General features: G+C 45.0%; 1 protein-coding gene across 4 annotated transcripts in view; it reads right to left on the bottom strand.

The window, feature by feature from the left end:
• The window catches only part of PTPRO (protein tyrosine phosphatase receptor type O), a 1358825-nt gene that overhangs the window by 172760 nt on the left and 1171793 nt on the right, over window positions 1–14272 (bottom strand). For all 4 annotated transcript variants that reach the window (XM_069628367.1, XM_069628366.1, XM_069628368.1 and 1 more), the window contains one exon: window positions 43–124. In XM_069628367.1, the coding sequence (XP_069484468.1) occupies window positions 43–124 (82 nt within the window). The remainder of the gene's footprint in view (window positions 1–42; window positions 125–14272) is intronic.

The following is a 14272-nucleotide window of genomic DNA, read 5'->3' as shown; positions in this document are numbered from 1 at the left end:
AGCATGGCTGAAGACAGATGGTCCTCTGTGTCACCGACTTACCTCAAACTGGAGAGAGAATTTGTAGTCCGAATCTTTGCCCATGTCCTTGAGGTAGGCTTCAAAGTCATCCAACTGGACGGGGCTTTCATTCACAAAGAAAAATAAAACGATTTTAAAAAAAAAAAAAACAGTTCCTGGAACAAAGCATTACATGATAAAAGTTATCTGTTTAATGAAATGCGTAATTAGGGGGAAACACTAAAAATAAGAATGTGCAGATATGCACAGTGACACCATTGGTCATTTTCTTATGTTACTCTCTATCTCAATTGTTTTATTTTTGATACTCATATCTTCTGATCATTATATGACGCTTTTGAAAAATGAGACAGGAAAGCAAAGTTGTGTGATTCATGATAATATACATCATTAAGCATTGGTGTTCTTCATTAATAAGGCTGGATGCCAACAGAGTGAGGTTGACAGCTGTTTATAAATCAGAAATTCATGTTTCCATCAGACTGAGTTTCTGAAAAAGTAATTCCTGGATTTTTCATATTTTTAAGTCAACACATTCTCTGTAATGTTGAGGGAAGAATAACCAATACGGTTGCTCAAATTTGAGGTCTGATTATTTTGACTGTTTATCGACACTGATGCCAGAACTGGTGATTGGGTGAAAAGTAAGACGCGCCCCATTACGTGCAAATCCCTTCACTGACACTGGAGCTGGTGATAACACTAGCAGTTGGCCCTTCTCGACTTTATCCGCCCTTGTCACAGCCACGGGCCCGTTAAGTCAGGTGAGGGCTGATAGTAAGCATTATTGACTGTTTTGCTGGTCAATCATGATGCAATGAATAAGGGGGGGGACGGCCCCCAGCTATCTCACGGATAAACTACATAGAAGAACTTCCACCAGAACTATGAGATCTAGGAACGCCAATTGCCTCACTGTACCCAGATTCAGACTCACAAAGGTGGGCGGTAACAGCTTTCCTGTGAAATCAGCCAAAATATGGAACTCTTTGCCACACCCTCTTAGAGAAGACCAACCCTACCTGAACTTTAGACGTAATTACCTTAACTTGCTTAAATCCACGGATCTCTAGGATTGATTGCTGTACCTCTCACACTTAGGATGTATGGCTTCTCCATCAAAGTATTGCTTGATACCTTTTGTACTTATGTATACTTCCTGTTTCTAACGTGCATATATGTTTTACCTTGCCCACATATCCTGTAACTCTGTAAGCCTTGCATTATCTTGTAGCTGCGCCCTGATACCTCCGGGTCTGGTGCCCATTAGAAATAAATAAACAAGTATGAAATAACTATGGAATGTTTTCTCATGCGTGTCTACCACAGTGAATGTTAGCATAGCTCTCAACCTTTTGTGTACCCAGGGTGGATGGAAACAGCCGATGTTGTTCTTTGTGGTTGACAGCCCATGTAAGTACACAGGCGTGTACATGGAGTGGTGGTTGAGTGAACTGATTATATGGCAGGTGACGCCCGCCAAAAGCATGTGAATTGATAAGTATGTGATATGCCTCTGTGTCTAGCATGATCAGGGAATACATTAAAACAAATTCTTTCGCCCACTACTCGATATGCTTGGTGTTTGTCCCGCCCAACTATTTCTAGGTGGTGCTGGGAAAATTTACATTTCCAAAAGTGAATAGGGTCCATTTTGGCTCAAATTGTTACAAAAAAATGGAATTTGAGACATTAAAAAAAATGTAAATTGTAAAAAAGAAAAAGAAAGAAAAATGTGTGATAAGGCAAAAGATACTTGAAATAAAATCACAGTTTTTGTCAGATTAAAACTCAATTTGTGAAAAATAAATCAATGTGTCCTAAACAATGCCCAATACCAAATCCCAAATTATGACCCACAAAAAAACAGTAATTAAAACACACAGGTTTTGGTTACAAATAAAAGAGTCAGGGCAATTTAGGCCATCTTGAACAAGTGCCATGTATTCCTTTCTCTTTGATAAATTTCCAAAAAGTAATACGCTGATCAGCCATCAGTGGTGCGGTAACCAAGAAAAGAATACTGATATGGTGCGACATCCTTGCATCTACAGACTTTTTCCTGATGGGTTTTTTTAACGAACATTTCTCAACGAAAAAACGAATCGAAAAATATAGGGGGAAAGTGCATATAAGGGGTCGGGGGTCGGGAAGAGAGAAAAAAAACAATAGGGGATGAGTTTTTTTGTAGAAAAATATTTGTAAAAAAGTCCATCAAAAGAAATCTGTCGATGAAAGACATAGAAGTGCTAGTCCATTGGAGATGTGTGGGTCGCAGTATTCATGCGAATATGGGCTCACAGGAAAAACCATGACAGAACAATTTAATTTTTTTACGTGGTGTCAATTAATCCTCCAACAAAATTCCCAGAGGTTTAGCAAATAGAGCAAGAAATCAGCAGAGTTCTAGTAGGAAAACCAGTGCTAATCCATTACATCCTTTATAATGAAATATGGGGAAAGGCTCATGGCCATAGTTTTCTGATTCGTAAGTGCCACAAAGAGACTAAAACACATCCACAGAAAAAAAGAGAATATACATAATGTGAGTTTTTAAAGCAGAATAATACTCTGAGAATTTAATATGAGATTAAAGGGAAAACTAACAAAGAGATTTTACAAAATGTGGGTGGTAGTGGTGTACGGCCTGGATAATGATTTCAGATGGACTTCGGCTATTCTAGGAAACGAGAGCATGTCAGCTGTGCCAAATTAAACAGAACACTGTTGAACTTCCTCCACTTTCTTTTTCAGTGGCTCTGTATCTGGTTTTCGATTTGCCAAAACCATTAGGCATCACTCCATGGATCCCATGGCGACAATATATAGAGGTAAAAGCCACACCGGCTGGGGTGTATGGGAGTGAAATATGGGGTTACGTGAATTTAGACTGAGAACCCATTTCTTAGAAGACTATTATATGTCCCACACTGTACTTCGGCCTATACGCACCATTTGGAGACCGCTTCGACATGCCTAACGGATCCAGTCATTTCAAGACCAATCCTATTCTGGCATAGTCTTTGGTCAGCTAGCGGGGAGAATCTAACCAAACTTCTGGTCACAAACCTACTGACACTTACTAGCTCGAGCAAGGTTGGTTGGCTTAGCTAGGTTACGTCACTTGTACAGCTGGGCCATCTACAGCCCATAAACTACTAGTTAAGCGACTAACTCTACGATTGCACAATGTTTTGTAGATATACAGGAAAATGAAATGGCTGCTAGATCCCAAGTCAGATCATACCTCCCTTTTGCACCCATGACGGGATTGCCAGACTATCTAATTGTTGTGACTAAGACACAACACAGGAACTTGCTCAGCAGACTTCGGCTTAATGTATATGTTGGGTATCAGGTAATATTTTCGCCAGCAAAAATATCACCGAACATACGGTCGTCGGGAACGGCCATAGGCGATATTTATAGTGGCGAAAATATTAGGTGCGGAGGTTGCAGGGGTGTCCCCCGCACATAAAAAATGATGCGGGTGTGTCCCCCGCAGGGTCCATGTGTTATTTTAGCCGCAAAAATATGCCGATATTTTTGCGGCGAAAATATCACATGGAACCATATGTTGGCAGTACGGACGCACAGATGGAAGGCAGGAGCTAGCCCCTGCTGGGTCTGTGGTGCCATGGAGAGTTTTGCCCACTTCATTATTTTCTGCCCCCCTGAGCCGATAGGAGGAAGAGGCGGCTGATGAGCATCTGAAGAGACCGTGGCATAAGACATTGTGAGAGTTGCTTTTTTTACCCTGGCCAATTACTTAAGTGGAGCATGGAAAAGAAGAACCCTACTAATGCCACTCTAGCTCAAATGCTGTTAGATAATCCACAGGTTGGTCCACGTCGAGTTCTTGCAAGTACTAATAAGCTAATATATCTGCTGGATCAGGTGTTAACCCAGTTTTGAACTTCTGAGGCTAGCTGCGGGCACTTAAACACTTTCTGCATCTTTGAATCTTGCACTTTTGCACTTTTGCACTTTGTCTCAGGCTGCTAGTCGCACTCTGCGCATTTTACTTAACTACTAACAAGACGAGGTAAACTATACACTGAACGGTTTTGATCCTGGTTACTTCTACTTGCAGACGCAATTTACTTATAAGAACGTTTATTGTTGGCTACTAATTATATCTCAATTTTATATCTCATAAGTGATGAACAGATGAGCTAATTTGTCATTACGGCGCCTGTCAATGTTTCTATACGCAATCTTAATTATCCATATGGATTCTAATCAGCCAAGTGCTATGAACATTATCCTACTGTATTTTTCTTTTTGACTATGTGTATGAGAATTGTTTTCCTGTGAACATTTCTGGCGGAAAATGCCGGAATAACGATAATAGCTTGATTGTGTAATTAGGAGAGCATTTTAGTATGTTTGATGGGTCCCAGATTAAAATATTGTGGGTAAAATAACCTTGGCTGAAAATGGAGTGGTGCAAATGGATAACTTTACATTGAAAACAATGCAAACAGTAAATATGAAGACACTTTACATGAAGAAATGTAAAAATAACTAATTGTAACTTTTGGCTTCTCAATCTAAAAAAGTAACTTCTGTCCAAATATATGTATTTGTTTAAAACAAAATATTCATGATCTGTTTTAGCATTAACAGTGGATCCCCACTATTCCCCCTCCAGCTGAGAAAAATCTTTTTCTTTCACACCTCCTGATTGTTCCTTCCCCCACCCCCACACATGGCTCTTCTGGAAACTTGGCCAGCCTATCCCAGACATTTACTGTCCCAGAAGCCGATGTTGTTGCGGCCCGCCTTGTGGACGAGCAAATATGGGAAACTAACCAAAATGGTAGTAAGGCTCCTGCGCTCTCTGGGGAGGTGCCACAAAATAGGGTGGATGACATTCATCAAATGATCACTGCAAAGAGTGGGTTTGGGACCCTGTTTTGAAAATCCCAAAGTATTGTCAGAATTCTGAAACAAATGCTCAAGCAGAGGTTTTTGCCTCTCTTGGGCAATAGTAGAGAGGATGGAAATCTGCATAAATCCTCTGTTGAGGAGTATCTTCCTCTTTCCACTGTTACGGCAACACCCAGGAATTGGAGGCTCGGCTAGACGCTTGCTCTGTAAAAGCCACTACATATAAATGTTTGTGTGTTGATAATGCAGAGGATGGCAGTTGTCAGTGTGGCGAGAGAGACCCTCTGACCTACTTTATATTGTTTTGCCACCTGTATACAGTGTACGCAAACAATATTTTTGGCATGGCGATGGAGACCTGCTATTGCCTCTTCCAGGTGGGGGGGGGAGGGGGCTGAACGTTAAATGTTGTGCTACCAAAACCTTTGAGTTTGAAATTTGGTAATTGGAGGCTTGCCTGGTCGGAGGACCTGAGTGAGCGGCAAGGTTGGTAGACCTTGGTGCACTCAATGAGATAGGAGCGGGCCTGGCGATTAAGAAATTTGTGACTCAGCGTTAAGGCCTTATGAGTGACACAGTCACCAGGAGCCAGTGGAGCTCTCTTCTCGTATTGTTATGTGAACACGTCTGGCAAAACCTTGAGTTGCCTGGACTGCCCGATTTTGGATCACGTGGAATGCTGTTAAGTTCACCTCGTGGGTGCCCAGGAACAGGTTGTTACAATAATCCAGGCGCGAGTTCACCAACGCTGAAGCAAGAAGGGACATGTTCCCAGGTGACAAAAAAAGGACGAATGTAGCCGAGGAGTTTATTGATGTCGCCACAGGATGCACGGAGGAGGGCAACCTGAGGTTTCATAATAAGCTCTGCATCAAACATGATCCCAAGGGTCTTTACACTTTTTTTCCAATGGGATGATGGAGCCAGCAATGTTAAAACTTTGGAAGTCTGCAGGTAGCTTTTTCAACCGAGGCCCAGAGGAAACAATCAGGGGCTCAGTTTTATCATTGTTCATTGCCAATCCATTGGCTGCTATCCATGCCTGGATGGCGCCATAGACCACATTGATGGTTGTCGTGTCTTGTGAGTAAATACCCAAAAGCTTCAGGACAATCTGGGTGTCGTCAGCATATTTCGCATATTGAACACCCATACCGTAGAGCAGCATCATCAACAGCAAAATATAAATGTTAAAAAGAGTCGGTGAGATATAAGAACCCTGCGGTACTGCACAGGAGATGGCATCTGGAGTGGATCCTGCACCAGCCACCGCAACTCTGGTGTTGCGGGGTCCCAGGAAGGATGCAACCTATCAAATGGCCACCTCAGAGCAGCCTACTACCCCTCTCAGCCCAGTGACCAAGATGGAATGATCTACAAGGTTAAAGGCCATCAAGAGGTCCAGTAGCATCAAGAGGGTTGGATGACCACTATCCACGATAAGGGCGAGATTAGATTTTAAATCATGAAGGGCAGTCTCAGTGCCATGTCTGGCTCTGAAGCCAGACTGACGTGCACTAAGAACATTTTTTCTCTCAATGTAGCTCTGAAATTGTAGAAAAGCAACGCAATCCAGAAATTTAAGCAAGAACAGGACGTTCGTGATAGGATGATAATTCCAAGCCTGCCAGGGGTCAAGGATACTATTTTTTAGAAGGGTAGAAGGGGTGTGATCCATGCATCCTTCAAAATCTGGGGCACCAGACCCTTGACAAAGGAGAGGTTCACTAACTTAGTGACCGATGAAACCAAGGTGTCTCAACAATTTTTGAAGACACTTGAGGGGCACATGTCACAGTGACAGACAGTGGGTTTCATAGAGCTTATTAAACAAGCCATCCTCAGAACAGGGGGAGAAAGTAACCTTATTCTCTTTCAGGGCTGGAACGGCCGGGGGTTGGACCCAGGGACGGAAGAGTCCGCCCCTAAAAAGGGATGAGCTTTCATATGGGAACAAATAACCTCCAAATGTTTGATGATTTTACGTTTGAATTCATCGTGGATTCCCTGACACCATTTTTAATCCATGGTGGGAGTTTGTCCCATGACTGATTTATCTCTAAATTCCTTCAGGATCATAAAGAGCTCTTTGGAGTTAGACTTGGCCTGGGAGATCCTGTTGTTAAAAGTGGCAGTCTTAGCAGCCATGATACCTGACTTTAAGTACTTTGCAACTTGTTTGTAGAGTGTGAGCGGCATTGGCGAGGGGGATTTGCGCCAGTTTCTTTCTGCTGCCCTTTTAAAATGCCTCTGGTCAAGAATTAATCGCTTCATTCAAGGTTCCCATGAGAAAAGTAGGCAAGTCAGTAGCATTGTCAAATTCTTCAAGCCTAATGAGTTTGGCTTTAAGAATGGGAGATAGGTTTTCGGGAACAACTTTATTTTTAGGTTTCTTCATTCAATATTATGACTGGCAATGACGCTGGTCCTCCGGGGGTGGGAGGTGGGAAAGGGGGGTGAATGAGACAATAGGCCTCAGACAAAGATAGTGGCATACCCTGGCTACCTTAAAAGACCCACAGAAGAAAACAGTCAGCAAGGTCAACTACAAAGAAGAAGCCTTGGCTTGTGGCCTAACTGATGAGATATGGTAGGCTAACTGACCAAAGTGGGCAGTGGTCTGACGTTGCAGTCTGCACCTGGGTTTCATTTTGTTCACATGCTGCTAGCGAGCCGAATGTCCAAGGTTGGCAGGTTATGCCAACCAATCACAAGGGGCTATGAAGCAGCATGCTATGCAATGTTGCAAAAGCCAATCTGCTGTTAGTATTTTGCTATAATCAGTATTATACGTATTTTAGAGGTAGCTCGAAGGTGTGCCTACTAGATAAAGGGCAGCCAAATATATAAAAATGTACACATACTGTAAGTATATATGTTCTCCTAACCAATCCCTCTCCTCGATTGGTTTTTGTTGTTTGCCACGTAGAATGGATTCAAGGGGCTATAGCCCTGGGTCTTTTGGTTGTAGCCCCGGATAGAATCTCAGGGGTTACAACCAAAAAGTCTAGCAAGCCCAGAGTCCCGACAGTCCCAAAATCAGCATAGACCCGGATCCAGCCCTAGCAACATCCCTTCGTACATTGGAGTATAAAGTCTTTGTGCAACCAAAAATGAGACGCGAGTGAGTGAGCTGCCTTTTGTATGATCACCAGATTTCCCTACTTTATCTTCGCTGACAATATTGTAGTACTTTGCCATATTCTCGGAGTCTGCCCGGTTATTTGGGTCCAAGATCCTTTATTGTGGTAATTCCATTCTGCGCATAAGATACGCTCCAGGTGCCAGTGCACGCAAGTGCTGCCGGCACCCTCCATCAACAAGGGCAACCCCATTGCCTCATGAAATACCAGGCTCCCCCCGAAAAGTCATGTTCACATAACCTGTGCTGAAGGAAAGCATGGTGCTTATGTTCTGACTCAGCAGTCAAAAAAGCCAGTGCTAGCTGCTTGATCTCACACCGAAAGGAGCGATTTTAAGAGGTTGTGTGCAAAGTCCATTAACAATGATTTCCTCTGTCATGGCAACAAGACAGAACTCTGGCAGGAACACCACGTCGACTTCATTTTTGGCTACTAATACTAAGAAAAGAACAAAAAGGAGCACAACCATAATTTTTACTACTTCATAAAATGACTTCCAGCGCACATTACTTCGGCTGGCATTGAATTCATGTACTCAGTTTATTTTGAAAGGAACGTGCGGTTGCATAGTTACCGCGATGGTAATTTCAACTAGCAACATATTAACAATGCTGTGAGAAAATCAAAGTGGAGATAATGAGGGCTTGAAGCAGAGCCAGTACCAGTTAGCTTGTATTATTACAGGCCACCGAGATAAAGCCCACATCCACATTTTATGACAATTAATCACAACTTTAGCTTCATAACAATGCATTCTGCGTTTCTCTTTTGCACATCAGGCAAAATAAAAAAAGTACTAGCAGTACACTGTGTACCCTAGGCCCATCTAACACTCATTCTGCCCCCCCCTCTCTCTCTCTCTCTCTCTCTCCCTCTTTCTCCTCTGTCTCTATATGAGTGAGAGTCATGTAATCAAGTGCGGGGTTGTTTGCGCCACCCAAGTCTTTGAGTATTGCATTGTATTTGGTTATTTATATAGCGCTTTTCCCCATTTGTATGGCCTCAATGCGCTTTGTGGTTGGAATGCCTTTGGTGACCGTAGTCAATGCTGTGGAGGTTCTAAGAGTTTTAGATTAAGAAATGCCTGTGTCCATTTTCGCCAGCTTAGGGTTTAGGTGGCTGGCTAGGCTCCACTAAGCAACCCAAGGTCAGGCACGTGGGTGGGCGCTGTTGGTGGTATACGATAGACTGCTATTTTTGAAGATTCGATCTGTGACCAGCTATGCCAAATTTTCTTTTCGTTGCTAGTCGCTGTGTGCTAGTGGCAGAGGTTTTGAGATACGTCAGGTGTTTCAGTGTGGACGTCTATGTGCGCCGTTAGACCGGATGGGCATAGCCATAGCTGCATTCTACGGTGTATGGATGTTTGGTTGTGCCTGCGGCCTGTGTCGACGTACCATACGCTTTGATATAATTCGGCTGCAGCGTCCTTTGTCCAGTGTGGACGGCACGGTCTCATTATTTGTGGTCTATCTGGTGCGAAAGTCTGAGCGGCGAGGGCGGGTGTGATTATTGCAGTGGGCCACAGCGAGTGCTGCTGGCTTCACTGGTGTATTTGACCGCTAGAGGTGTTGTTGCGCATGGGGCGATAGTGTGTCAGGTGACCCGCGGCTAATGCTGTTGTTGTTCATGTTGTAGTTGGAAGAGGTGCAAGGTTTATTGCGAAGTGCCTCAGCGAATGTTGCTGGCTTTAATGCAGTATTTATCGGGTGGGAGTGTTGTGCATGGTGCAACAGTTTTTCTAGGTGAGCTGCTGCGAATGCTGCCTGCATCAATTCTGTGACTGGTGTATAGGCATGTTGGGTTCAGGAGTGTAGTTTGGAGATGGAAGGAGTTCAGGTGGGAGTTGGGAAGAGCCAGGTTTTTATGACCTTTCTGAATTTCAGGTGATTTTCAGTGTTGCGGATGTGTAGGGGGTAAGGATTTCCTGACAATTGGCGCTTGGACGGAGAACGAGGACCCGTCCAGCCTGGAGGAGTTGTGGGGTGGGACCACTAGGTGATATGCTGTGCAAGATCTGAGATTCCTTGAGGGCTGATAGGGTTGTATTTCGGCGTGAAGGAATTCAGGGCCGGTGTTGTGGATGGCGCGGTGGGAGATGCACATGGCCTTAAAAGGTAGTGCGTCGGACAATCGGGAGCCAATGGAGGACTTTTAGTGTGGGGCTGATGTGTTCTTCTCTAGGGGTAGGTTAATGAGCAGGCATGCTGCCACGTTTTGGGTTCTTTGGCGTTTCCTAAGTTGGAACGCTGGAGCACCTATGTAGAGGCAATTTGCGTAGTCCAGGCGAGACAGGATAATGGCGTTGATGGCAGAAAACCGCTGGGGATTGTTGAGGCAGGGGAAAATATGCCTGATTATCCGTAGATGGTAGAAGCAGGTTTTGAATACAGAGGTGGTGTGTTGGATGAGGGATAGGTCCTTGTTCAATGTGCATACAAGTTATTTTTACCACTTTTGAAGTTGCTGTGCTTGTCCTAGGGATTGAGCCCACGTAATCGTTTGGGTAAGGAGCGCTGTTTTCCTGCATACCAAGATTTCAGTTTTCCCAGCGTTGAGGATGAGGTGGTTGGTCGTCATCCAGTGGTCAATATCAGAGAGGAATGACGACAGGTACGGAGTGCCGGAACCTTGAGATTTTGGAATTTTAAGGATGACCTGTGTGTCATCTGCATAGTTGTAGCAGGTAAGATTGTATGAGCAGATGATTGAGGTCAGGGGTTTGAGGTAGAAGTTGAAGAATAGGGGAGATAGGGATGCTCCTTGTGGTACACCTTTCCATACTGGTCATCAGGTGGATGTGAACTGGTGGAGGTGAGTGATTTGAGATGAAGGAGGTGATCCAAGAGAGGGCTGTGTGTCTGATGCCTAGTGTTTGTAGCCTGTCTAGTAGGATAGTGTGATCAATGGTATCAAAGGCTGCAGAGAGGTCCAGTAGGATGAGTACAGCGCAGCCTTCTGCATCAGCTGTTCTTCTTAGGTCGTTCCAGATGGCTACTAGGGAGGATCTTGTAGATACTGTCTGGGGCTGTTTGGGCAGTTGCAGGTGGGGTGAGTGGGGGGAAGTCACCCGGTTTGTTGGTCGGTGGTTGCCAGCTTCCCCTGACACCTGCAGCCACCTCCTGGGCTGCCTCTTTGGGGCTGCCCTTTGTGTTGGGCCCTTAGCTGCAGGGGCTGCTGGCAAGGATGGCTGCCCCAATCGTGTGTTGGTTAAGGGAGAGATGGACCAATCTGGGCCTGGGGGTGGGGGAGGGTGCAGGAGGCGGGAGCTCGGAGCATAGAGAGGGTGTCGGGAGACCAGAGGGTCGCGCTGGTCCCAAAAAGTACCTGGGAAGTTGGTCAAAGGCACAGGGGCGCCGGGGCAAGAACGCTTACCTGCTGCCTGGTGGTAAATGGCACAGGAAGCGTTTGGTGGAGGGTTGTACCCTTAGTATGCACACTAAGCACATTTGGACCTGTTCGGACCAGGAGGACCCAGGGCCCGACCCCCTGCTCAGACAGCAGGTAAGCATGCACCAACATGGGTTACCCCCTCTGTCCCCACAGGCCATCCCCACCCCCTCTGGTCAACCCTGTGATGTTCCCATGTGCCCCCCCTTATCGCACACAGGTGTTGCCTGTTTTGCTTGATTCTTCTACCCTGCTCCCCCTCAACCTCCTTCAGCCTACTTCTGCAGTAGTCTGTCCTGATACATTCTGGTTTCACCATCACCGTCTTGTGGCCAATGATGGATTTGACTTTTATCGACTTCATTCACAGTGCGTCACCCTTTCTCAACTCTCATGCTGGACTTCCTTTGCATCTTGTACTCATGGTGGCCCTGAATCATGCTGTTCCCATCTTCATCTTGTATCCTGGCTTGCAACATTATGTGTTACTACTGACGTCTGCAATTGTATTCGCTCTCCACTCTTGCTTCTCCACTCTTTTTGACTGCTTACTCTCTGTTCTCTCCTCCTTTCCTTCTCCATTTTCCTATCTCCTCCCATTACTTTCTTCTATGCACTTACTCTATCAGAATTGTCCCTGGACCTAATATGATAGCAAGCTCGTCTGTTTCCTCCACCCTCCCATTGCTGTTTTTAACTCCCCACACCCCCAGCACTATCTGAAATGTCGTTGGTCCTAGTATGATAGTCGCTTGTTTTGTTCCTCCCCTCCCTTTCTGCACCCCTCTCCCTCACCTTTTGTTTTTCTCCGGCTCTACCAGAAATGTTGTCAGGCCTAGTACGGCAATCGCCTGTCTGTTTCCATTTCCTTCCCACTCTCCCCCTCTCTTCCTTATCTATGTCTTAGCTCTTGCACTATCTGAAATGTCGTCAGGCCGAGTACGATAGTTAATTTCACATCCTTACTGTTCATGGCCTGTAAGAATGTCATTGTATTTTCCCTTGTTCCCTCCCTTGCCTTGAAGCGCTTTGAAACACATTGTGTATAGGCGCTATATAAATAAACTATCATATCATATCATACCATTCCGCCTACGTGATTCCCGGAATTACCGGGGCATTACGACCCCGGTGACCCAGGAATTCTGAAGGCGGAATTGTGTAAATCCCCATTCCCAAAGAGCCCCATAGGACTCGATGGGGACCAAGGAAACACCGGTTCTGTCTATGACAGAGCTGGTGTTTCCATGTCCGCCTGCAGGGGGGTGGTGTTAAACCCGCCAGCTCAGACCTGGCGGGAGTGACACCTCCCGCCTGCAGGACTCAATCAGCCGGTCTTCTTACCACCGTTCTTTCCGGACCGGCCGGGTCGTAATGAGGCTCATTTTATTATATACAACAATTACCCCAACATTCAAATATTTGTAACATTGAAGCATGCATACTGATTCAGACTCCAGAAGATTAGGATTTCACTATAAAATGGCTGCAACGTCAATTACTTGATGGCGGAACTAAGAGAATAACGTGACTAGGAATGTACTCTTGGTCTTATCTTTTCAAAAGAAGTAGCTGTATGTTATAATCTCTCACTTTTTCTCTCTGTGGGTGAGAGTCATGTCACCAGAAACACCTTTGCAAGTACCAACCAGCCATTGCTGACAGAAGCGTGATCTGAGAAAGAAACACATACCCTGACGCACGCAGAGTGCTGTTTTCTATGGATAAAAGTAGAATGAGAGCATCGGATACAGAGGCAGCCCCCGAGGTGGGGTCCAGCCTGGTGTTTGGAGACTTACATTGCCATCGAGTGTGTCCTGCAGGAATGTCGCCACCATTTTGAATTGCATTGTCGGCCACCGAGGAGGGAAAGTGGCATGAGGATAGGCTCTGCGTGAGATGCTGGGGATTCTGACAGACCTTGTAATTGACGGGAGGATCAGGCTGCAGGTTCTACTACTGTGTTTTTTGTTTTCTATTTTTTGTTAATTATATTAGTGTTCATGGAATCAGTGACCGGCCCGCTAATATAAACATTGTCGAAGTGCTAACAAAAGAAGCAGAATATTGTTTGTTATATGAGCCAGACCTCTTAAGAAAGAAGAGAAGAACATTTCGAGAGTCAAAATGGTGGGTATTCCTGGCGAAACAAGCTATTGAAAAAGGACATTTTTTAATTGTAATAACATTGTAAATGGGCTGTTTTTAAAATGTTACAATGTTAATTTCAAATGATCACTTCCAGTACACACTGTAGTCCTAATAATAATGTTGCACTTGCCTTACTGAGCAAAGCACATTTTGATGAAGGCTGCAGGGGTTATGGGCGCATGTGTTTGCGCCTGCTAGGGCCACGGAGTCTGATTGTCCTCCGATTGTCCCCTGATAGCCGCCGTACTCCTGGAGTCCGCCTCCCTCCCGAAAGCCTGAAAACTGCAAGAAACCTCTGCGAGGGCAAAGCCCACTTGGTTTCAGGGCACGGGTATTTGCACCTGCTGAGGGCAGCTGAGCAGGATGTGTTCACTCACTATGATGAATAGGCCGTTATCCAGTATTCACCAAACCAAGAGGAAAGGACAAGAACCCCGATTTTTCAGCTCAGGTGTTCTTTGATGCAGAATGCCGGTCCTGCAAGAAGAACATCTTGGATTGCCTGAAAAAGCGACCAGTTGTTGATGCAACTATGTTAAGATCCTTGAGGGCAAAATACATAATTATGGTTGCCTCCAAAAAAAGGTTGTTTTACAGAGTGAGCTGGGAAGCTCTGATGTTGGCTAGTAATGCAAACGACACACAGGCTTTTTGGAGGCTGATAATGGGTATGC

The sequence above is a fragment of the Ambystoma mexicanum genome, chromosome 12, assembly GCF_040938575.1.
Source record: "Ambystoma mexicanum isolate Mex_15411 chromosome 12, UKY_AmexF1_1, whole genome shotgun sequence".
NCBI classification, from domain to species: domain Eukaryota; kingdom Metazoa; phylum Chordata; class Amphibia; order Caudata; family Ambystomatidae; genus Ambystoma; species Ambystoma mexicanum.
Note: the sequence above shows the minus strand (reverse complement) of the source record. Positions and strands in the feature narration are given on the sequence as shown.